The following is a 26,602-nucleotide window of genomic DNA, read 5'->3' on the forward strand; positions in this document are numbered from 1 at the left end:
CGAGCCCCATAGAAAAACACTGTCACACTGAGGCAGGTGGGATTCCGCAGCGGAGAGTTCCGCCGCTTTTGCTCCGTGTGGACATACCCTAAGGAAGAGGAGGGATAATGTAATGGGGTTGTTTTCATAAGTTGGCATAGGCCCTTAGTTCCAGTGAAGCAAAATCCTAAAGGGCTTGTCCGGCCAGGACCCCTTTTCGGGCAATGCCTAGGGAGGCACCCAGTGTCCCGCCTCTGATGAACGGCTGAGCGGGCCTGCTACGTCACGTAGTGTCAACACAACAGGGAGCAGGGAAGCGGAGTATAGGCAGCAGCAAGGAAGCCAGAAAGGTAAGTGTATGTTATTTTATTCACTCACCCCTTCCCCAGGCATTCCGCAAAGGGGTCCTGGCCAGATAACCGCTTCAATGTTCCAGCATACCAAGACATTGAGAACAACTGTTGCCTTCAACTTTGTTGGAACAGTTTGGGTCCAGCCCATGATTGTGCACAAGGCATTGCTTAGTACAATGTATTATCTAGATTTTTTCTTTATCCTGACTCAGATACTGAAACACGTTTTTGTCTAATCTGTTTCCATTTTCTGATTGTGATTTTTTAATGTCACTTATATCATTGTGGGGCAGTCATCTCACTTGAGCTGCTTTCAATCATTTAGAGATTCATAGCAAGCCCCATGGACATAGCCACAATAGACTAGAACAGACCCTGTTGAATTCTAGGGAAACTTTTTGTAGGTACTTTCTGTGCTTGGTTCATTGTCAGTTCGGACCATTACCCATTGTGAATAGCCTGATCCTGTCTCATCTATGTACTAAATATTCATGTATATACAGAATAATTGACTAAAAAAGATAAAGAAGTAGTCCCAATGAGTCTTGCTAGCAGAATAATTGGAGAAAGAATGACATGCGCAGTGGACACAGTTTTTTGTGCAAAATTATTTTACAGCTGATGACTGTCCATAACCAACCTATATAAGTGCAGTATGCAAATATTCTAGAAGAAGAGGTAGGGCCCCTTTTAGGCCCTGCCTATCGAGCTAGGAGACCGCTGGTCAGGCGTCCTCTCATTGATGTACTGGCATCACTTTTCAGTATAATTTGTGATGGTAAAGAAGAGACTGTTAAAAGGGATCTCTACGGAACAGAAAATGTCAGCCTATTATTAGGCTTAGTGCCCAGACTGACAACTGCAAGAGTTCAGGATGATATTAAAGTCAGATAACACAAAGGACGATTAGAAAAACATCACTAAAAAGTCCTAAATAATATTTACATAGCATAAAACTTGATTTAAAGCGAATGTACCATCAGGTACACTTTAAAATCACACATGAATGGAACGGCACCGCACGGGGAAGCCGGTGCTGCAGTCCTTTCTTTTAACCGCGGCCCAGTTTCCGCGTATGGTGCCGCTCTATTCATTGTTAACGGGACGGGGCTGAAGCACTGGAGGCAGGCCAGCCCACCCCCATTGGGAGAAAAACCCTGCCCCTCCATGACGCGGCTTCATTAGAATCAATAGAGCCGCGTCATGGAGGGGCGGGGGTTTCCTCCCACTGGGGGTATGCAGGAACGGGGCTGCGGTTCAAAAAAAGGACCGCGACCCCAGCTTCCCTGTGTCGGTGCCGTTCGTTTCTTTTGTGATTTTAAAGAGAGTGTACCTGATGGTACATCCTCTTTAAGTATGGCCCATGTATAGAACGGTGCCGGTGCGGGGAAGCCAGTGCCGCGGTCCTTTTTTAAAAAAAAAAAAAAAAGGACAGTGGCACCGGCTTCCCCGCGCCGTTCTATACATGGGTAACATTTAAAGTGAATGTACCTGATGGTACATTCCCTTTGAATAATTTGGCTCTGATTCCCTATAAAGAAAAATAAAAATTCCTATATTATATTTTTCTTCCATATAACAAAGATTGGAGGAATACACATTTGCCAGAAGGTTCCCTGTTGTAATTTTGCTTCTGCTTTACATCCAGGGCACTTATACTGTATTTTGCTCTCACACGCCGGCAGCCATCTCCCTGCAGAGAGGAATAGGGAAGTGGCTGCCGGGATGGAAAATTCTTCAAGTCATTTATGTGGTTTCGTCAATTTGCTTGGCATCCAAACAAAAACTACCAATACACGCTGATTATGATCTGCGATCCTCATCTACAGATTGTATATGACCTCATCCCCTTATGGTAATGCGCTCTGCGTTTCCCCCTGATGAGCATTCTGATTGCTGCACATTATTCTAACAAAGACGAGGATTCATTTTTCTATCATATTTTATAATGCAAGCAGCTGCCCCGCGTTTCTGCCTTTTGTGCTGTCCCTCCATTTGCGTATATCCTTCCGAGATGCCCGAACAGATAGAGAGTTGTTTGTCCATTTGAGATCCCACAAATGCATTTCTTCTGATTTTCTTCATTCGGATGATCCATATGTGTTCCAACCCAATATATGCCTATTGGGAGTTCATCGCTATTAGGCCGCCAAATGCGCTCTTATCCATAATCATCCGTGCGGCTGAAGGCGAGCAATGTGGCTCTGTCATCTTTGCAGAGAAATTGTGGTACATGATATTTAAAATCTTTATATAGTAGAAGTGTTCTTCGAAAATACACATACTTATAAAGGCAAAGGATGGCCAACATGACATATCATCCATTGGAAGACCACTGCTACCGAGAGCTGCTATTCACCATCTGCTTTATGTTTTATAGTCTGACCTCTTGCACTAGTAGACAAAACTGTCCCCTGTTAACCAGTCACGCTTCATTGTTTTATGTGACGGCAGAGAAAAGTGTGTCCCACTTATATGTACTGTGTTTTTGTGGCTACGTATAGATGGCACAGTACCCACTCTATGTATAATTCTAATCTTTAAAATTTCAACAAATTAAAATTCTGGTGGACTTCTGTAAGGCCCATTCAGATGTATAGGACTGTCGCGGAACTTACTACTGTATGTGATTTTACGCTTACTACACCTACTATAAGAAAGTAAAAAACCTTTGAACTATAGAGTCAGTCTCCAATACCACAATCCACTGCATCACCTGGTCCTGTCCTCTGTATAGAACACCAGGGAGTGAAGTGTTAAAATGTCATGTCACATGACTACCGCAGCCAGCAATGGCATAGACCGTGAGCAGAACAAATGATAAGATAATTTGACTGTCAATTTTGCTTGTTTGGATGTATTCAAGAGTATTCAAGGAAGACAAGGTCTGCATTTTTTCTTACATATATTCAGGGGTTGTCTGATTGCCCCAGTACACATTAGACAGTGGGACTATTTGAACTATGTTGTTTACCCTAAAGGGGTGACTGATGGCGCAGTCCTTTTTTTTTTTAACCGCCACCTGGTTCCTGATCTGTTCCCAAGCATCAAATATGCAAAAATACTGCGGAGACAACATCACATGTATCTCAACGTTAGTGAGCTAGCCAGACCTTTCTCCGGTAAGGAACAACCAAGCCAAGGGGGTCTCCAGTGTAGAAAACCACCATCCAACAAGCCAAAATAAAAGAAATGACAAGACTAGCGAAATACCTCAGCAAGGCATCCATCCACAGACAGCTGTTTTTCGGGGTATTTGTCCCTTATCAGTGTGGAGTAGGATTCGGGCTAGTGGGAGCAATGCCTAGTAAGTGCAATCAAGAGAATGATGGTTGACCTCAGGGAGATCCACCGAAAACAGCAAAGACACCATCACGTGTTTCTCAACATCAGTGAATCTAGGAACATTGCCCCCTGGAAAATCAAATATGCAAAAATACTGCGGAGACACCATCACGTTTCTCAACATCAGTGAACTAGCCAGACCTTCCTCCAAGAAGGAACAACCAAGCTAAGAGGGATCTCCAGTCAAGGAGACCACCTTCCAACAAGCCTGCCCCTGGAGCACTGGAGGCAGGCGTACTGGCCCCCAGTGTGAAGAAACCCCTTTCCCTCTGTGACGCGACTCCATGAATCTGTTAAAGTAGAAACCCTAGGCAAGGTACCTGATATATACAACTGCCCATACGACTGTCTAAGGCAGTGATTTTCAACCTTTTTTGAGCCGCGGCACACTTTTTATACTTAAAAAATCCCAGGGCACACCACCAACCAAAATGGCACTAAAACAGTACATATTATACATATAGTTAATAATATAGATTCTAAATGTATTTATACTCACTCAGTGTGAAACCTGGGCCTGTTTTCTTCCCCCCCCCCCTGTGCTTCTCTCCACCATACTTCTCCCCCCTACTTCTCTCCTGTGCTTCTCTCCACTATACTTCTCCCCCCTACTTCTCTCCTGTGCTTCTCTCCACCATACTTCTCCCCCCTACTTCTCCCCCCCTGCTTCTCTCCACCATACTTCTCCCCCCTACTTCTCTCCACCATACTTCTCCCCCCTGCTTCTCTCCTGTGCTTCTCTCCACCATACTTCTCCCCCTGCTTCTCCTGTTTTTCTCCCCCATGCTTCTCTCCTGTGCTTCTCTCCACCATACTTCTCTCCACCAAACTTCTCTCCGCTGTTTCTCTCCCCCATCCCCATGTTTCTCTCCCCTGTTTCTCCCCCATCCCCAGGTTTCTCTCCCCCATTGTTTTCTCCTGTTTCACAGGGGCACCATAGTTTGGGGAACTTTCCCCGCGGCACACCCGACCATGTGTCGCGGCACACTAGTGTGCCACGGCACACTGGTTGAAAATCACTGGTCTAAGGTGTATGGTGACCTCCTAGGGCTTGGGCATGTTGGATTTCAACATTTGTTCCGGCTGTGGCATACCGCTCTCCTTCCATTGAAAATGCATGTTTTTGAACGTTCGGCTGTTCGGTATAAATCTCTAGTTAACTATTACGGCTGTTTGGTATAAATCTCTAGTTAACTATTACATCACTAACAATAGGCTTTGCATACAAAAAAAAAAGAAATCTATGTTGTGACTGGTTTCCATGTGGACCTGTTAATGTACATTGGCAAACTGAGATGGAGATTAACCAAAGAAGGAAGTGATCGGCACTACAGGTAACAGAGAGGGCAGGACGGAGATGGAGATTAATTTACATGGTAAATGGAGATTAATACAGTCACTATGTTAGGATTACTTCTTCAGCCAAAGCTCACAGCCAGAAGCACAGGACAATACCATATTCTTTCATTCACTTCTCACACCGTCACCCAGGATCCCCGATAATATCTCTTATCCATTGATACTGAGAAAACTTTGTTGTGTATTAAAGGGAATCTATCACGCGGTCGAGGCATACTAACCTGCTGGTATGGTGGAGGAACCCAGGTCACCCTAAGCAAAATGCTTTATTATTATCTCCCAATCCATTTCACTGTTCTCTAGATATTGGCAAAAATAAGATTATATTACTATCTACTATGGAATTACTATCTATTATCCTCTCTCCTTCAATTAAAATGTTTGACCCATAAACCTCACAGCCCATCCTGCTTATTACTGAAAAGGATGTAGCTAGGATTTGGCACTATTCTCTATAGCTAACAGAACCAGTGACTTGGCAACTCTTCCGTAAATCGCTTTTATTACTTGCAAAGTGTGCGCTCCTTGTTCCAGATGGCATTATTTTATCTGAAAGGATACAGTATTTAATATAGTTTAAAAAAAAAAAAACAGAAGTCAGCTAAAGGCTGAAAGCAATGGATTTAGAACAAAAGCACTTAAAGACTTGGAATGTCCTTAAATCGAGAAAAGTAAAATATTGCTTACTGGCATTGGGGCTCTGTGAATCTTCACTTCTGGTGCCGCCTTAAAGATTGTGAACAAGATGAATGCGAGAAACACATTTACATGTATACAAAATGAGGCAGCGTTTTAGAGTCTCGATGATTGTAATATGGAAGCCTGTCCCTGTTACCTATGAATAGGTTTTCTTTCAAATATAGATGACTCTTCTACCTGTACTCATGTATTAGATTAACCTCTCTTGGCATGCAGATGTTCTCATGGTATCTTATGGTTCAGCAGGTCCTACACTCATTTATAGCTTATCCTAATGATAGGCCATTCGGTCAGTTCCTGCTAATCATATGGTATCACCATAAGGGCACAATACCAGGGATTTGTATTTAAGGTACGTTCTATGGTAGGATGTAGAGTGTGAGTCTCTTAAGGTGGCCATACCCCTTCAATAATCTCTTCTGTCCTCTGCCCATCCTCCCCATACACAGGAACTTTAAAAGATAATCATCCTGTGTAATTGCAGGCAACGATTAAAAAATCATTTGTGTGTCGTTAATTTAGATTTACATTTGTTCACTAATCGTTCAGTATAATTACACATCGTTCCTTCTTTTACTGGGATCAGATGGAGTAAACGATTGTAGTAACGATCATAACAAACAACTGTTTGTGTAATATGGTGAACAATTTCAGGTTAACGATAAATAATCTCACTTGCGATTGTTTATTGTTAGTTGTTCGCTTTGTCTAACTCTAAAGGCTCTATTCCGCTACGAACGATAATCGTCCCGTGCAAGAGTGCAACGATCAGCCGACATCGTTCATGTCAGCTGACCGTTGCATTCGCTTGTTTTTCAACATGTTGAAAAACAAGCTACTGATATAGCAGCGATCTGCTGCTGTCGCTCCGTTGAATAGGAGCATCGGCAGCAGACGCTGCTGTATCCTATGGGCTGCCCGGACGATCAGCGATCACCCGGGCAGCCCCCCGCCGCCCCTCCCGCACTCACCCGCTCGCTGCAGCCGCGTTGAATAGCGGCGGCAGCGAGCGGGGAACAAGGGGTAAATGAGCGCTGAGCGCTCGTTTGCTCCTCTAGACGGCCTGTGGAATAGGGCCATAAGGGTCCATTTACACAGAAAGATTATCTGATAGATTATCTGACAAAGATTTGAAGCCAAAGCCAGGAACAAACTGTAAACAGAGATCAGGTCATAAAAGAAAGCCTGAGATTTTTTAACTTTTCAAATCCGTTCCAGGCTTTGGCTTCAAATCTTTGGCAGATAATCTGTCAAATAATCTGTCTGTGTAAATGGACCCCTAGCCCTTCTCTTTCCATTCAGAACACATGAATGCCTAGCCAAGAACTTCTAAGCACTGTGGAGTGCTGAGTTCTCCAATGATCAGAAACCCCTTAGCGAATGAATGGACTACTGGCTTCACGCGCCCTTTGTGCTCCATTTTTCCAGAGAACAAGTTTCCTCCTCTCTCAAGAAAAAAATATCAGCTGGTTTTCTTTTTTGTCTTTTATCTATTGTTTTTGTTTGTCTAGAAAAAGCAAAAATGCATAGCCAAAAACTCATGGCTCTGGGTCTAAAGTTCAGCTTGAGCCCCTCTTCCTGTATACACCTGGGACTACAACACGTCCTTTGTGCACAGATGTAACATGGCTCCCATACTACCAATGGGATTCTACTGCACTTCCTTGTGTGTGATTAGGAAATAAGACCCCCATAATACAATGCCAGGGGCTGAGAGTTTTCAGTGATTTTTTGCAATATTCCAGACCCCAGACCAGACATTAAAATGTATTCAAACCCGCCTGAGACCCAACATTCTATCCAGATCCCAGATCTCTATGTATACAAGCATGAAGCATGGCTGATGAAGACCAGGCTCAGGACGGAGGAGAGTAGTGGTCCCGTTAGACGTGGCGATTTTTTGTTTTTTCCAATTAACGAACCGTTGCAAAAGATCGCTTTATCTAACGACCTGAAATCGTTCACCCAAACACACGGAACGAGTCGTTACTTACGATTGTCATTGCGTTCATCCTGTCCTGGGTTATCTTTCGCTCCTGAGTTACTACACCTAGAGATTATTATTCAAGTAGGTGAAGAGCACGCCTTTTTAGGAAAATTTATATGACTTCAGAGGTATCACGTATCTTGTCGCACCTCCTCCGATGGGCGTCAACAGAATACGTGGATGAATATAGACGCCGCCTAGGTTTTATTGTAATTAAACGTTATTTCGTACCTGTCCGATTCCTGCCAAACTTTTGGCCTTTTTTGCTTCATTATTCTCTTTTAGCCAATATAATTTGTAGTAGGAAGTCCTAAACCATCATGCTTTTTGAACGATTTGCGAACGATAAACGACGATTTTATGGTCAGCTTAAAAGATGCGATCAACGATATAAGAACAACTTCTCGTTAGTCATTTGATCACTGCCTGCATATACACCGAAAGATTATTGCTTAAATTTAAACAATATTACGATTGTACCAGTGGCTGGAGAGGTTGGATTCAGCCCCGGGGAGTCCAGGAAAACAAGGCAAACGATCGGACTACAGCATGCTCGATTTGCGCTCATCTCTACCCAGACTTCATTGTCCTACAGCAGATTATCTAATAAAAGAAATAAATGAATCAACCATCACAAAGCTGCATAAATCGGCCATGTACATAGGGATGTGTTCACATCTCAATCAGAAATTCAATCATATTTCACTGGGAGACCAGTGCAGCGAGCAGCGGTATGTTCCCCTCATGACAGACACCTTTATAAGTCAATTGTATAATATGACAAAACTGTCAGAACGTTGTAGATCCCGTTGATGATGGAAGCCACAGTGGTAGTGTGAGCAGGGCATGAAATAGCTGACATCAGCTTCCAGCTATCTCCCCCGACCCCCTTATAAACGTGCATGCTCTGCTCAGCCAACCATGTTTATTTCAATGGGGGGAGGGAGACAAGCTCCTTCTGACAGCTGCTTATCTCCTACTACAAGAAAGGATCAAGTAGTTGAAATCCAACATGCCTTATCCTTGTCCATTCTGCGCCCCATCCCCCAAATGTCTGCTGCTCTGGGAAGGATGGGAGGCCCCCAATACACAATATATGGTCGGCCAATCCTGCCAGCACTGATGTAATGTCTACAGGGAGCTATGGCCGAACTATTGTTACTGAGCAAAAAAATATCTTCCTATGCTGATGGTAAAAATGTCTTTCTGCAAAGTGAATATCCCTATAATCTAAACTCTATAGCTCTCTATATGGTTGCATTCACACATGGTTATTTTGGGGGAGATTTATCAAACATGGTGTAAAGTGAAACTGGCTCAGTTGCCCCTAGCAACCAATCAGATTCCCCCATTCATTCCTCACAGACTCTTTGGAAAATGAAAGGCGGAATCTGATTGGTTGCTAGGGGCAACTGAGCCAGTTTCACTTTACACCATGTTTTATAAATCTAACTTTTTGTCTGTAATTTTAGTCTAAAAAATATGTGAAAAAAATTGACTGAAACTCTCCAACGGCACATTGAATTTTTTGTGAACCATTTAAAGGGGTTATCCAGGACTAGAAAAATACAGATACTTTCTACAGTGCCAACCCTGTCCACAGGTTAAGGATGGAATTACAACACAGCTCTATTCACGTTAATAGAACTGAGCTGCAATACCACACCCAAACTGAGGACAACAGTGGTGCCATTTCTATATGAGAGCAGACATGTTTTTTTTCTCATCCTGGAAAACCCCTTTAACAGAAGATGCTATTGTATAATTGTTCAAAAATGGTGTGAACACAGCCAATAGTATGTAATCCTTATCCATTGCCATAGCGTCATATTGTGCCTACGCAGGTATTGGAGGCACACAGAGGTAGCACTGTACCCCACAGTCTTCTTTGAAATCATATGAATGTGCCCCATTCTTTTGTTCTACTAAGGCGTTGACTGTCCAGGCATGATGGGAATTGTAGTTTTGCAACAGCTGGAGGGACAAGATTCCCTACCCCTGTGCTAGAAGCCAAGCAGGTGTCTGACAGCGGCTGGTCTCCTTCTCCCTGGGCAAAGCGATGAGCCATTCTGGATGTGCTCATACACAGGAATATCTCATACGTTACTATGTGTAGATCGGCTCCGACCAATCCAGATGAATTCCATTAGTCATAATATATTGGGAAGTTGCTTACGAGTTTTCTTGTCGTCATTGATTACTCGCTGGGACTGTAACACAGAAAAGCTATTGTACGAGAGGTCACATGCACAATGTACTGTATGCAGCCAATAGCTGGACTGATATTATTATATATAAACTATATATACTGGGATCCTTACAGATATGTGTTCTGAGATCCTGACTCTTCTTATCCAAGGATATACAGCAGTGGAGGCAGCGCCCCACAGTACATGAACATGGGGTAATAAGCTTTAGGTTACGGTCACGCTGGTCGGTATGTGTAGCTAAAACTAGGAGTTAGGGCCCTATTACACGGGACGATTATCGTGTGAAAAATTGTTATATCGTTCAAATTTAAACGATAATCTGTCTGTGTAATTGCAGGCAACGATTGAAAAATCGTTCGTATGTCATTGATCTAGATCTGAACCTAAAATTATCGTTAATTGTTAACTGTAATTCCACATTCGTTCGCTCAAGTTCTGCGTTTTTTCACTAATCGTTCGGTGTAATTGCCCATTGTTCATTGTTTTGCTGGGATCAGAAGGAATAAACGATCGTAGTAACGATCACAATAACGACCATCGTTCTAATATAGTGAACAATTTCAGGTTAATGATAAACAATCTCGTTTTATCGTTGAAAATCGCTCCGTGTAACAGGACCCTAAAAGCAATGATGCTAACAACTGCCTTATAGTCAGGGCTGTAACTCCAGGGTGGGTGGAGGTAGCAGTCATACCTGGACCAGGTGCCTATGGGGGCTGCAAGGCCCCTTTACCATATAAGAGGACACCACTAATATAAGTGGGACATGGTGGTCAGAGTGATCAATTTAAGGGTCATTCCCATCTCTGCTTGTTGCCCCCTATCAATAATACAAGGGATAACATGCTGATCATACAATTGAAATGGCGTGCTAAGCGGACCTACGCTCCATTCTCTATAGGGCGCCAAAGTTCAGCGAGTGTTCTGTGACCCCATAAAGAATGAATGGAGGGTAGACTGCCATGGTACACTCTCTTCAGGTTCTTTGGATCAGTGGAGTGGAGTAGGGAATAACAAGCTGAGATGGGAATTTATACAGGGGCCTGGAGCTACTAGTTATACCTCTGCTTATAGTATATGGATTATGCTGCCTAAGCAACCAATCAGAGCACAGCTTTCATTATATCCCTGGCAGAATATGAAATCTGCACTGTGATTGGTTACTATGACTTGGCTTTACTTGTAGGCACCTAAGCTCAATCCCCTTTGTTGCCTATAGCAACCAATCACAGAGCAGCTCAATGAATGAAATCTGTGCTGGGGTCGGTTGCTATGGACAACAGATAAATAAATCAGACCTGTCCTTATGATCCATAGCAACCAATCACAGCGCTGCTTTCACAGTGCAGTTAGAAATAAAGCTGAGCTGTAATTGGCTGATGAGTTGTTACTCTGGGCAACAGCCAGTCTCTTCCTATATACATTATATATATAATATATATATATATGTGTACAGAATGGAGTGAGGCGGTGCGGGGATCCCGGCTGTGTGGCAGCCATTGCTCCCTGTTATCAGCCAGTGCAGCGCTCCTCCTGTAGATACGTGACAGGCAGCCGTGCGGTGTCGGTGTCCCGGCGGTGACAGGGGGGCAGCACCTGCCGCAGGTAATGGAGGTGACAGGCGGTGACAGCGCGGCGGGGTGCGGGGTGGCGGAGCGCTGGCGGCCTCCTGCTAGTGGGGTGAGGCCGCGCAGAGCGCTGTGTGTAGAGGCCTCCCCTCCCTCAGCTGCTCCCCCACCCCCACCTCACCCGCCCCCCTGACTCCCCCTCTCCGGACAGCGCCCCGGTGCATTGTGGGCGCAGTCCGTTGTTCATTTGCCATTCGACCTCGGCCGTGCAGGAGGAGACGCGGCGTTTTGTGGGCGCCATCTACACCCGGCGGCGGCGGCGGAGGAGGACAGCGAGCGCAGGGGAGCCGGAGCGTGCGAGCGGCGGTGCTACCCAGAATCCCCCGCGGCTCCGGCGGCGGCCACCACAGCGGGCACGTCACGTCTAGTACCGGGGGAGGCGGCGGGTCCCCCCACGGGACTGTGTGTGTGTGAGAGAGCGGCGCGGACATGGCGGAGATGAACCGCAGGACCCTGGCCTTCCGCGGCGGAGGAGGAGCAGGCCTGGCCGCCCCCGGGAACAATAACAACAACAATGGCGTCAGCTCGGGGCTGCTGCCCGCGGTGGACGAGGCCTCGGCCTGGGCGCTCGGCCGGCAGATCAACGGCGGCGGCAACGGGGACGAGGAGGAGGTGGAAGTGGAGCTGGAGCCCGAGGGCCTGCTGGACGACGACGACGAGGAGAACGAGGCCTATCCGGGGGAGACCCGGCAGAGCGTGGCCGGGGACAGCAGCGAGGATGACGACGACGAAGAGGAGGAAGAAGACGAGGAGGAGGAGAGCCGCGGCGGGGAGCAGGGGGCAGCCCCGGAGGACGAGGACTGCGCCATCCAGGGAGACGGGCCCCGCCGCTATGGCCTCCTCCCCGCCGGCCGCAGCCTGCTGCCCAGCCTGCACTGCTCCTTCCAGGGCTCCTGGCTGCACGAGTTCCCGTGGCTGCGCTTCTGCCAGGAGACCGGCCTCATGTCCTGCGCCTGGTGCCACAAGGAGGCGGCCGGACAGCAGCACGACGAGCTGGCCAAGGGCACCCGCAACTACAAGCGGGCCCTGCTGGTGCGCCACTGCCAGGCGGCCGAGCACCGCCTCAACGACCCCGCCGCTCAGGTCAGTCACCCCTTTGTTCTCAGGGCACGCTGGGAGGTGTAGTCCCCCTCCCCCAGGGTAGTAATGGCGGCGGCTCCCCGATTCTAAACATTGTGGTCACGTGTGCCTGTCCTTGGAGCTGTGATCTGCACCCCACCCTGAGGGTAAGCCGATTATAGGAGGGGGGGGGGGGGGGTGACCTACATTCTCCAAGAGGGGCCCAGGGCCGGAAGTCGGCTCCCCTTCCTGTACCCCCCTCCCCTGCTGTCCTCAGGTGGTGGGCGCCGCCTCGGGCCCTGGGTGGTGGCTACGTGGCTGCACCCCGATGGCTGTGACTGCTGCTGCTGCTGCCCCGAGCAGGTCACGTGTCAGGGGTAGCCTGCAGAACTACAACTCCCAGCAGCTCCTGACAGCACAGGCAGATCAGGCTTCGTTTTACAATCTCAATGTTTTGTGACAGTGTAAGGAAATAAAGCTTGGTGTAATAATGCAGGGAACCTTGGCCCTCCAGCGGTGGCAAAACTACAATTCCCATCATGCCTAGACAGCCAAAGCGAAGCTTTGGCTGTCTAGGCATGATGGGAATTGTAGTTTTGCCAAAGCCTCCCTGGTAAACTTTCCTAATCCTGTGGGCTCTCCAGTTGTTGCTAAACTACAACTCCCAGCATGCCCTGGCAGCTAACAACCAGAGAGCCATAGGGAAGCCTGCACAGATCAGTGTTACTGTTGTTTCCATTCACTGTAAGCAAACCCTTGTGTATAGAGCCCATGTGCTGCCAGTATGACAGGGACGCAGGTGCAGGCTCCCAGCATTGTGGCCTCACACTATTATGACAGCAATATACCGTTATATAATAATATAATGTCCACCGCATGTCTTTTTTCAGGGTCACACCTTGGTAGTGTTGTTCTTGTGATACAACATGTAATATAGTTGCACAGCTTTGCTTTCAATGACCAGTGATTCATATGGGCCACCACATTGTAGGAGTCTTTACAGGCGGATGTGTCTGCCGCCGTCTTGGTGTACGTGGTGACTTTGCCGTAACGTGGAGACGGACGTGTTGCGCTGCTTCGTTGTAGCTAATGAGCATAAATGGGGTCCTGGCAACTGTTGTGTGCGGCACTATTTATTTTCATTAGCTGTAATGTAGCAGTGTGATACTACCTTTTTTTTTTTTTCTTTTTTTTTTTTGCCATGTTGTGGCCAAAAGCCACCCTGTAGTTGTAGTATTAGCCTGAAGGTTAGGGCTATATGGCATGGGACAGTGTCACATGACAACGTTGCATCTGATGGTTGTCAGTGGGGTCAGGATGCAGCCTGCTACATGAGAAGACTGACCCTAAAGAATACAACTTTAGCCGCCCATTGACCTCCGGCAGAAGGCGCAACCAAAGTGTTTATTGCAATTTTCTGTTGCATGACTTTATTACAATTGTGATTTTCCGATAAAATAAAAAAAAAAAGAAATCACAAAGGTCACAAGCGTTCAACTTGCATTGAGGTCAGCGCTGGCAACGCCTTGTGTGAGTTGGACCTGTGATCCAAACTCCACCAGTGTCTGATTCCATGCCATGTTCCAGTCACATCGTGTTACATTGTGACCATATTGATAATCACTGGATACGGTGGTTTTGTAATGTGACATTAGCGTTCATTTCACGCGTGTAGCCTTATAGAAGTGAGTTATAAGGCGACTTGCCTGAGACTTTATGGCTACCACGTGCTGCCCACACCAAGACCCTCAGCCACATCCACCTGTAACAATGGCTAGATTTCAGCGTCATCGTGTAGGTGGGAAAACCACCTTTTATTTGCTGTTTCTTGGTGTCAACTGAACAAATCAACAATTGCATGACACGTGCGGTACAGCGGCCTATCTCCCTTGTAATAGAGCCTGTGCTGCTGGTCTGAGCGTGCCTAGGAGGGCAACCAGGGGGTGTAACTTATGGTGTAACTGTTTATGTAAAACAGGGATGGGGAACCTTCGGCCCTCCAGCTGTTGCAAAACTACAATTCCCATCATGCCTGGGCAGCCAAAGCTAAAGCTTTGGCTGCCCAGGCATGATGGGAATTGTAGTTTTGCAACAGCTGGAGGGCCGAAGGTTCCCCATCCCAGATGTAAAATGACTACAGACCGCTTTCATTAGTTTATCTGGGGACCAGCTGATGTTTTATGTGGGCTATTGTGTTATTCCCTGTTATTGGTGTTATCTGAGACCACTATACCCCACACTGTCATAGCATGCTGGGAGTTGTAGTTCTGCCCCATGTTCAGGGACAATATCCTAGACCATAATCATGTGCAGACGTCTTATAGGGAATATTGTCACAGTCATTAGTGGACGGTAAATCTCTTATGTAACTAGAAATAATTAAAAAAATGTTGTCACCATTGAAAAAAAAGACAGTAAAAATCTCTTTTCTATTTCTTTGCAGGAGCCTGAATTAAAACAGGAAGTGCCAGAATCCTACAGTGACTATAGTATAAAGCCAAATGAGAATTCCTACTGTTACCAGCTTCTGCAGGAACTCAACGACCAGAGGAAGAAGGGCATTCTCTGCGATGTCAACATCGTGGTAAATGGCAAGGTTTTCCGTGCTCACAAGAACATCCTGGTTGCAGGCAGCCGCTTTTTTAAAACCTTATACTGTTTCACAAACAAAGACAGCCGTGACCAAACCACTGTTACGTACTTGGACGTTGTCGCCGTTCACGGGTTTTCAGTCATCTTAGACTTCATGTATTCTGGTAACCTTGTACTTACAAGCCAAAACGCCATAGAGGTGATGACCGTGGCCAGCTATCTACAGATGACCGAGGTAGTGCAGTCCTGTCGCAATTTCATCAAAGATGCCTTGAATATAAGCATAAAGTCTGAAGCACCGGAGTCTGTTGTTGTCAGCTATAACAAAAGGAAGAACAGCGAGGGAAATGCTTCCCGGGAACAGAAATCCGCCAGCTTCTGGGCCACCCGTAACCTTACCAATTTAGCAACCAATGTAAAGCTAGAGACAGAAGGGTTTAGTGTGGAAGATACCTCTACCGAAAACTTCCAGGCCAATGATTCAACATGGATTCAGGATAGTTCTCCCGAGGTTACGGAAATTGAGCCCCCAGCTCAGGGAAAGGTGTTTGTATGGAACGATATGGCTTCTAACTCAGTAGGCGTGCAAGAGGCTAGCAAGCAAAGGAGGAAAAACCAAACCACAAAGAGATTTGTTTATAACATCCCTCCAAATAGTGAACTTCAGGTAGACGGTAACACAATGCTGCAGCAGCCTGTCCCTTACCAAGAGGAGGATGTGCAATGCTTCCAGGATGCAGCAGGTGGGTCATTCCCTCCCAGCTTGTGTGCTTGGGAGGAGTTTTGTATTATGGCTACATGTACAGTGGGTTATGGAACTGTGCTCATGGATGAGACTTGTAAAATCTCCACATCTTACCATGCAGTGCAGGTTTTTATAACCACAGCATGTTAATTTGTGGATTTTTCCTGCACATTATACATGTGGCTCGTACCACAGATCCATTGTAATGTCTTTTTTTTTATTTTTGCCTCCATCTACATGATTTTAGTTATTTATTGAGGTTGATATCCCATCTAGGGCAGGGGTGTCACACTGCAACCCCCCAACTGTTGCAAAACTGCAATTCCCATCATGCATGTACAGCTAAAGCTTTGGCTGTCCAGGCACGATGGGATTTGTAGTTTTGTAACATCTGGGGGGGGCGCAGTGTGACACCCATGCCCTAGGGATTGAACCACAGGTAGGAGTTTCATCAAAGCAGGAAGAGTCATCCATAGCCGCTTCCTTGAGGAATAAGACTTGCTGTCTCACACACTTACTAGACGTGCAAAATCTCAAACATTAGGTATATTTGGTGCTGACCTTCTTACTTCGGTAGATTTGGCCGTAGACGCAGGATGAGTGTTGGCTGAACAGTCTCTTCTGTCATGCCAGTTTGGTATCGCTGAAGAGACCTCTTATTTCTAGGGACAGGGAAAAGTGGTTTGAGACCCATCTGGCACCACTTATATCTGAAGAAACAAAGGATTGGCAGGAGACGTCCGAGTACTGCTGAGCTGGCCCATAGCGGATTATTAGCAGAGCTCTTTGAAAGCAGCAGGACACATTGCTGCAACTTGGTGTGAGACATATACATTAGGTACCTGCTCTCGGAAGAGGATATACCAGAACACCAAGGGCCACATGTATCATCCTGCGAACGGATGATTTTCGTCGGAAAGTGCCGATTTGCGTATTATTTTATACGCAAATGGCCGATTTGCGAATAAAATATTTGCAAATCGGCACTTTCCGCCGAGTACGCCAGGGGGGCAGAAAGGGGGCGTGTAGTGGGCGGAACGGAGGGCGGGGACTCAGAATCCGCGCGATTTACCATCCGTTCCGCCCAAATATACGCCGAAAACCTACTCCAGTCCTCAGCTGGCGTAGGTTTTCGGCGGTGCGCACATGGGATTTATGTAGAGGCAGTCCGCCTCTACATAAATCTCCGTAGCGCCGGAGCTGCGGGGCATTTTTAAGTCCGGCGTAAAAAACGCTGGACTTAATAAATGCCCCCCCATGTCTTTTGCTGAGAGAAAACTAATGCATACGTATCTGTCCAACCATATACACTACATCAGTCTGCAGAGCTGAGATCAGTGGTCAGCAAGGTTTTATTAGCAGCTTTGTGTATGGAGTGGTAAATGACTTGTCTAATAGCTGGTGTAGTAATAAGTCAAGGCTTTGAGGCAAAGTAAGGTTTTCTTAATGAGAAGCAGCAAAGTTTGCCTAGTGTGTAATACAGATATAACCCTATTGGCACAAAGCTTAACGTGGTTTCGTTTTGTTGTGGACACTTGTCTCTCTCCTCTTGGGTGGCTTACTTTAAACCAGCGTTGTGCTCCAAAATTGTGGTGAGCACCATTAATAAAATTGGCACGTTTTAGGACATGGTCCCTTCTCGGTATAGATCTATATAGGCTGGTTTCACAAAACCTGGAGTTAAACCAACACAGGAAAAGCCAGTGTCTGTAGAGATAGAGGATGACTGCTTGAAATGGGAATACCACCTTAAAGGGGTTATCCAGCGCTACAAAAACATGGCCACTTTTGCCCCTCTCGTCTCCAGTTCAGGTGCGGTTTGCAATTAAGTTCCATTTACATCAATGGAACAGAGTTTGAAACTCCACCCATCTAGAGACGAGAGAGGGGGAAAAGTGGCCATGTTTTTGTAGCGCTGGATAACCCCTTTAAAACAAATATATCTCACTTCTCCTAAGAGCTTGTGGTTTGTTGTATGTGTTCAGCTTTAGGGTATGTTGGCACACAACATATACCCAAGGGAGTTCATGCAAGGTAACCTGTAGATGAAATCTGTCATCATTAAGATTTAAAGGGTTGCTATGGCCAGGGAGGGGGTGGATGAAGGTGACGATGTCTTGCATCACAAGAGCAGTGCCATGCAGGACCCTCGCTGAAAGGGGCATCGTTGCCTTCATGCACCCTACCTTTTATGCATCTTCTTTCACTAACTGCATGGGATTGGGCCACAACCTGGTAGATGTACACTATGGGTGGGATAATCTACGTCTACTCTTAGCGAGTATACATTATTTCCTTTTCTGATGCACATACAACCAGAATATGCACCAATATACCTTTTACTCCAGGATAGTTTGGAGGAAGACCATCTTACAGTGAATGCCCTTTAACTCCCCTGATAAATCCCCCAGCAGCACTCTTTGTTGTTCTACGGTTACCGTAGTTGTAGTCTTGATGGGCCCCTATACCCATATGAATGCTGGAGATAATTGCTATTTCACCTCCCCCCTGGGGTTTGGTGCTGTACATTGAGACCACTGTTTTCCTGCAGCAGTCGTCTGGGTATAGGGGCTGTCGGGGCATCATGGGAGTTGTAGTTTTGCAACAGCTGGAGGGGCCACGGGTTGATGAACAGTGAAAGGAGGTATAATGTGCTACCTGGTAGAGGGCAGATGTTTTCAGGAGGCACTTAGTTTGTGGTGATAGTTTTAGCAATACGAGTAGGCCTCAAGAGAAAACAGAGCTGATCTTCCAGCAGTGCACTTTGTTTTGCCTTTCTTTTGAGATCTGTCCAGATCTGGGGTAAAATTATGTGGCATTAGAGGGGTTTCTTTATAGGCGTAGATGTAGAGGATTGTGTGAAAACATGGCAGGCAAGTGTCTAGGCACCCATGGCTATAAATTGGATTTCCACCTAATCCAATTCGGGTTAGTGAATCCATTCTATGCGATTGGTTTAGGCGGTCTTCCCCTTTAAACACTTCTTTGTTGCTTATTCTCTAGTATGTGTGTCATGTTCTGCCCATTGTATCTGGATCAGGCAAAAAAAAAAAAAAAAAAAAAGGTCGGATACATTTGTATTGTCTGCTGCCTAATAAGCCTTTCTCCTGTGTGCTTTCCATGTGTGATGTTGTGATATTTCCACTGCGTTGCTCGGAAGCGTTGATGACTTCCTGTGTTTGGCTCCATCTTTCCTAAAGAGGCTGTCGCTTCTTCTTTTTTTTTTTTTTTTTTTTTTTTTTTTTTTTTTTACTGTACATAGCATTTTGAAGCTTCATCATCTTGCTTTGGGTTATTACTCCAGTAGAAACTAGCTGGACTGGCCCTGTGCCCCTTTACTAGTCCATCAGCCTCTATTCTATATAGAATATATGGAGCTTTGTCCTGTGGCTTCTGCAAGGAAATGTAAACGTGCGTCCATATCTCTCAGCAGAAGGAAGCACAAAGCAGGTGCCATATAGTGACAGTGATGTGTGCTGCTCTTCTGTTACCAGAGATCGATTGCAAAGGGTGCAACCCAGGAGCGTGTTACAGGGGAGGACATGGGGGGGAAGTGGTGGGCCAGCCCTGGTTTCTGAGGAAGTGGGGGGTAGCATATTACTAGCAAAGCATTTGCTGATAATGATAGATGGTCACATTAGCATAATACTGATATTGCATAATTATCACAGTACAGGTCATCAGACTGGCGGCTGTGGTATAGATGCATAAATGCCTCCATATTACACTATTTGGTACTCCGACTTATTAGTAGGTGAGAAAAATGTGTGTTGCAATGCACCGTGCTTTACGTAATACCAATTTTGTCTTTGGCCTTTTACATGCATTTTGATGATTTCCTGCATCGTGTTCTGTTCTTATATAGTGTAGTGTGAGATTTATTCCCATCCTTGATATAATTGGCCCTGGAGTTTATATTGTTCTCGTTGCTTTGTTAGCAGTCGGCCGTTATAATTACACAGTATAAGGGCGCACACCTGGGGGCTCGGTACACGGAGGTGACGCCTCGCCCTCCATTATGTATGTAACCTGAGATCCAGCCAGACTACTTACACACAAAGGCAGACTTTCTAAGTACCGGCTCCATTTCCCAAAATAATTTGCTGTTTTCATCCTTCTACTTGTTAATAACAATTTGAGTTCTAAATTTCTTGGCATAACCTTTCATAAATACGCCGCTCTCTTTTATGCACACCCAGCACAATGCTACAGGGTTGTCAGAAAAGGTGCTATACCATAGACTGCCATCAGCTGGCGTTACATTAAGGGTAGCCTCACACACACCATATCGCAGTGAATTTTCTTCTGCAGATACACAGCATCAAATCTGCACCATCTGATCTGCTGTGCATTGGTCGTGTGTGTTAGCACCCTAAATGTTGTTGTAGCTAATTTTCGCACTTGCCGTGATGTAAAAGACAAAAGAAAAAAAAATTACAATGTTGGTTCTTTTTTTCCCCCCCCTTAGGGACCTCAAATGAATTTAAGTTCAGTATGTTCCCGGAGACGTGGCAAAGGGAAACGTGGGAAAATGGTAATGTATCCGTGTCTCATCACTTTGTTTTACCTGTCAGTAAAGTTACCTCCACTATACAACCTTCCATAGTCTCAATTGGAGCCCTAATGGTAACTCATGCTAAAGCAGAGATTTAGGCCAGATTCTCACAGCCGTGATGTACGCTCCATAAGCTGGCTATATATCGCAGACCGTACCCTCCACCTCTATCAGGACTCTATGCATCATAATTCATTATAATACACAACAGTACACTGCTGTTCCAGCTCAGCAGCATAGTGTTATAACTGTTCCCGAGCTTACCACATCATAATAAATGCAGGTAGTCCTGTAGAGTTTAGTCTGTGGATTGGGCATATTGGATTTCACATGCCTGATCCTTTTGTTTCTGGGAGGGATAAGCTGCTGCCAGAAGAGTCTTGCATTAGCTTACTTCCCTCTCCCTGTTTAGAACACATGCACCCTCAGCTGAGCATGCATGTGTAATGGAGGGTCAGCATAGATGGCTGTGTTAGTGTATGGTCAGATCAGGTAGCCAAAAATAAAGGGGGATGTTATCTTTTGCTAATGGATGGTTGTGACTGTAAACTGAGGTTGCACATAATTTTTCATGTTGTTTTTTTGGGGCAGACTAATAATTTTTAATTTTTCTACTCACTTTGTTTGATGGGCAATTGTGAATGGGCTGTGACTGATCTGTGCAATATAATATATATTGTGTGTGCTTGTGTATGTGTGTATATATATATATATATATATATATATATATATATATATATATATATATATATATATATATATATATATATATATATATATATATATATATTATGAGAATTTATGCCAAATCTGAAATGGTGAGATATCGTGCAAAAATAAATTAATAAAAGAAAAAAAATATTTGCAAATGGATAATCCACGGCACTCACAAGGTTAACGGTGAAAAAGTCGGTGATTTATTGCATACATATGTAAATATAAATAATTTTAATTTATTTATTTTTGCACGCTATCTCACCATTTCAGATTTGGCATAAATTCTCTTTTCTGCTTTTGAAGTGTTTGCATAGATTCACTGACAGATCTGCTTTTTTTTTTTTTTTTATGTTTTTTTTTTTTTAATTTTGAGCAAAGTAAAAACTAAATACACTGGGTAGAGAACTACTGTAGTGAGACTTTACCTAAAGTGCCTAAAATCTCATTTGTACTACAGGAACATTTCTCAGCATGGCCTTCATGATGGTCTGTTGTGGCCGATATTAAACTGGCTTACGCACAAAGTTGGTTTCTACATATTTCTTCATCACAGAGATTATAGGGTTAAAGGGGGAGTCTGACGATAGTGTAAAAAAAAAAATGCTTACCTAGCTCCAGCCCTTGGCTGTTCCTATCTTCTCTCCTCCTTGGTTCGGAGACAAGTGCTCAGGAATTGCCGGCTCAGCCGATCACTGACTGCAGCAGTGTCCGGTCTCTATGGCACGCTAAGCACAGTTACATAAAAAGAGGCGACCAGAAGTGCAGGGGCAGGTAATCATTTAATACCTACCATTTAAGAACTGCAGCCCTCATTTTATCATTCATTATATTGGAGACCTTGAGCACGGTTATAGTTCAGGTGTAGAGATGAACAAACCTGGAGCATGCTCGAGTCCATCCGAACCCAAACTTTCGGCATTTGATTAGCGGTGGCTGCTGAAGTTGGATAAAGCCCTAAGGCTATGTGGAAATCATGGATATAGTGATTGGCTGTATCCAGGTTTTCCAGACAACCTTAGAGCTTTATCCAAGTTCAGCAGCCACCGCTAATCAAATACCGATCGTTCGGGCTCGGATCGACTCGAGCATGCTCCAGGTTCGTTCATCTCTATTCAGGTGTAATGTTACTTTTAAAAGGTCTGTCCCACTATAAACGCTTGCTACTCTTCCATGGGGTACAGTCTCACATGAGAATAAGAGATCTGTGTGCCCCTATTTGAGTAGAACTATGGCTGGGCTCTGCTCAAGTTACAAAAGTAACATAATAATATTGTGCCAAGACAGAGAGCCTCCTTTTATGAACATCTCCTAATGCAGCGAACTGTCAACGGATGAGTTTCCACCATTATAATACATTTTCCCTGCGGTGGGCATCACGCAGGGGGCTAAGGTTTGATGGGGTTGTAGCTGAGCTACATTATTATGATCTATTGCTGACCATTGTGGGGTATCTTGACTTGGGATAGTTTCTGTAAAGTTAAAATTTTAGTTTGTCTTCTTCTTCCTTAGGAGACGCGACGGCCGGGCTTAACAAATTAAAATGTCCTCACTGCAACTATGTAGCAAAATACAGAAGAACACTTAAAAGACACTTACTCATTCACACAGGAGTGAGATCTTTCAGCTGTGATATCTGTGGGAAGCTGTTTACTCGGAGAGAGCACGTCAAGAGACATTCCCTGGTATGTTACACCTCAGACTTCAGGTTACAGCTAAATTAAAGCTAAAATAACAAATCTGACCTGTATTTGGTTACTGCTTGCTGGTATTCTGTTCCCTGTCTTGCTTCTATAAGGCGAGCTCATTCATACTTCAGTAGTTTGCATCAGTTCTTTTGTAAGCCAAAACTAGGAGTGGGCCCCAAACACGGAACAAATCTTTCCATTCTACTTCTCACTGTTTGTTCCACTTTGGCTTACTGATGCACAAATACTGATCAAAATACTATTTGTGAACCTAGCTGTTAAAGGGGTTATCCATGAATAGAAAAGCACATCTACTTTCTTGCATAACAGCACCACCCCAGCCCTCAGGTTGTGTGTGGTATTACAATTCAGCTTCATTCACTCTAAAGGAATTGAATTGCAAAACCCACACTTAAACTGGACAAGAGTGGTGCTGTTTCTGGAAGAAAGTGGCCATGTTTTTTTTTTTTTTTTTTTTTTTTAAAACATTGGAAAACCCCTTTAACTTACAGCATTGCATCCTATCACCATTAATTTTCACTCTTTATACTCATACTTACATCCTGTCCCTTGCTGAGTCAGCACGTTGACTTTTGTAACTATGTAACTCGTGTCTAACCTACTTTTCCCTTGTTGTTTGTTTAGGTGCATAAGAAAGACAAGAAATACAAATGCATGGTATGTAAAAAGATCTTCATGCTGGCAGCAAGCGTTGGCATTCGGCATGGTTCTAGACGCTATGGAGTATGTGTAGACTGTGTGGATAAATCCCAGCCGGGCCTTCAGGAGGCTGGAGTAGAGCAAGTGACAGACCAAGACTTCCCCAGGGATGAAGAGTATGATGACAATGACCCTGTGGAGACAGTGGACGCGGATGATGACCTAGTTGATGAAGGAGAAGATCAGAATGACCATTCTCGGTGGTCAGAGCAAAATGACCCTTCACGCTGGGGAGAGCAGAACGATCCTTCACATTGGGAGCGACAGAAACCTCAGCCGCGGTGGGATGAGTCAGGAGATGTTTGTATGACGATAGATGACTGACTGCCTATGGACATTTAAACTCAAGGGTGCTGCAGCTGGACAGGACGTTCACGTTGATTGTCGAAACATTATTGGACTAAAGGCTTGCAAAACATGGTACTGTGCTGGACAATAGTTGTTGCTGTGAAAACTGTAGGGTCAAAGCCTTATAGCAAAAAAAAATTATTATTTTTTTTTATTTGCACAGGACTGTACAGAATACAACCATTTGGGTTGGTTTGGGTCCTAACATCTCCAATCAGTTATCAAAGAAATGTATTTTTATTTATAGGATATAGCTATGTCGGTCCTATCAGAGCCTAAAAACTACTATTGTAATGTTAATATGTGTCTCAGTTATGTTTTGTTAGTATGAGGAGAGATGAGTCAAGGTGTGAATGTGATGTTCCTTACACTACTAGGGTATGAATCAACGTTCATTTTTTTTTTTTTTTTTTTAATTATTATTTTTGCATTGCTAACCCTTATTTTACTGTAAGGATCCAGCCGCACTGCTTTAAGCTAAACTGCAGGTCTATATCTGACGGGTCTGGGGGAGGTTTGTAATTAATATTGACTAGGAGAAAGCAAGGCGCCCTGCTCGTAGTCAGATCTCGTGTCTGCTACATAGAATTATTTTTTTTCTTTTGTATAATTTACTGTAATTGTATTCAGATTTTCATCAAATTTAATTTATTGTCTGTAAAGTCTTTTGTGGCCACCATTTTTTTTGTTACTGCTCTGTCCCTGGAAGTCGGGTCAAGTCGAGTGCTGAAGTCACAAGTCTTTGGGTCATGTGCGGCTGGGAGAACGGTCTACATAGCATTATGCATATAAAGGGATTACTGAACAGGGGTGATCAGCAAGTCACTCTGGATTGTAGGATGTTTTATATAATTTTTTTTTTTTTTTTTTTTGTTCAGTGACATGCTGCTGAATTGCTGCTTTTTTATATTATCAATGTTAAGATTCTTCACGACACATGGCTGAATGTAATCTTTTCTAGCAAGGCAGTGTAGACTCCAGCTAAAGGATGCTCCCGGTTCTTATAATCCTCATCTACTAAACGTGGCAATATTTTCTCATGATATGTATGACTTTAGCTCTTGGCCAATTGCTCAGTCCCACCTCCCATTAATTCTACCTTTTACTTACGTTTTTGAAAAGCAGACTCTCTTCCCTCTCCTTAGTTCTCCCAATGTCTTGATGGCGATTTTCTAATCGTTCAGATGAGGAAATAGTCTTTGCCATGTCCTATTTTTTCCAAAAATGGTTAAAATATTCTGGCAGGAGGGGATGAATTTCATGTGTACCTGTCATCCATGAATGTCAGATTGCACAACCATTCAGGCGCTCCGACTGCAGGAATACCGATCCCATCCAGCCTGTCCATACCATCACCCAGAAGTGCCGCAGCCTTCAGATATGAGCCAGAGTTAAAGCTAGCCTACAACTCCGATACGTGGTCATATGTTTCCCCCCTGTATACATTTCCTGTTTTTATATAATGGGTTGAATCTGAATTGTCACAGCCGTTTGAAGTTTTTATGTAGAGCGCCCGGCAATTCTTAGTCGCTCAGATAAAAAAAAAAAATCTTATGTGTTAAATAAATGCTTTATGATTGTCTTTTTTCTGTTAATAGGAATATCAAGTCAGGTCGAGATTTCAGATGTGTACAAACTGCAATTATCTTTACAGTTCTATTATTTATTTTCTATATATATATATTTTTGGGGAGCAATATTGCATTGACTATCTACTAGAAGAACAATGAAGTCGGTTTTCTTACACGCTATCTTGTGTTTCTTTTTGATTATTATTTTTTTCTAAACCATGAGGTTTTTCTATACAGCCAAGCAGTTTGCAGATTCTGTACAAATACTCCTGGTGCTGAAACTCTGAATTTCAGAGTTGAATTTTGGGTGGAAATGGCATTAAAGGAGTTGTTTGGTATCACAGATTTTTCTTTTTGCATGGGCTTAAGGTAAAAAAATATTATACTTGCCCGCCTGATCCCTTACTGACTGTGTCCAGTCCTTACTGATCTGCACTGCTTGCTTTCATCTTGCAGGAAATGCCTGCTCTGCCAATCACTGTCTGAGATTGGTCACTGATTCACCAGTGTTGGCTGAGAAGACATAGCATTGGGACTCGGTACCGTTGAGATGATAGAAGGATTGTGCAGGCGAGTATATAGATGGCCCCAGCTGGTGTTGATTAGTGTTCGTCTACTTAGCCTATTACACAGCTCAGTAAACTATGGCCAAGGCTGCACGAACGATCGCTAGATTGAATTACATGTTTAATTATGTGTGGCAGGTGATATTTAAAGGGGTTGTCCAACAAAAATCTTTTTCTTTCAAACCAACTGGTGTCAGAAGGTTATATAGATTTGTAATTTACTTCCATTAAAAAAAATCTCCAGTCTTCCCATATTTAGTAGCTACTATGTCATGCAGGAAATGTTTTATTTTCAGTTATGGCCAGAGATGTCAGCAGAGAGCACTGTGTCAGACTGAAAATAAAACACTTCCTGCAGGACATACAGCAGCTAATAAGTATGGGAAGACTTGAGATTTTTAATAGAAGTAAATTACAAATCTATATAACTTTCTGACACCAGTTTATTTGAAAGAAAAAGATTTTCGCTGGACAACCCCTTTAA

The 26,602-nt window shown here is 44.3% G+C and overlaps 1 protein-coding gene across 1 annotated transcript; it reads left to right on the forward strand.

The window, feature by feature from the left end:
* Positions 1-11,453: 11,453 nt before the first annotated feature.
* ZBTB10 (zinc finger and BTB domain containing 10) lies at positions 11,454-25,548 on the forward strand. Its single transcript, XM_069957435.1, has 5 exons — positions 11,454-12,643; positions 15,063-15,954; positions 20,425-20,490; positions 22,738-22,910; positions 23,559-25,548. The coding sequence occupies exons 1-5, from the start codon at positions 11,990-11,992 to the stop codon at positions 23,955-23,957; spliced, it is 2,184 nt and encodes a 727-aa protein (XP_069813536.1). The 5' UTR covers positions 11,454-11,989; the 3' UTR covers positions 23,958-25,548.
* Positions 25,549-26,602: the final 1,054 nt, after the last annotated feature.

The sequence above is a fragment of the Dendropsophus ebraccatus genome, chromosome 2 (assembly GCF_027789765.1).
Source record: "Dendropsophus ebraccatus isolate aDenEbr1 chromosome 2, aDenEbr1.pat, whole genome shotgun sequence".
NCBI lineage: Eukaryota > Metazoa > Chordata > Amphibia > Anura > Hylidae > Dendropsophus > Dendropsophus ebraccatus.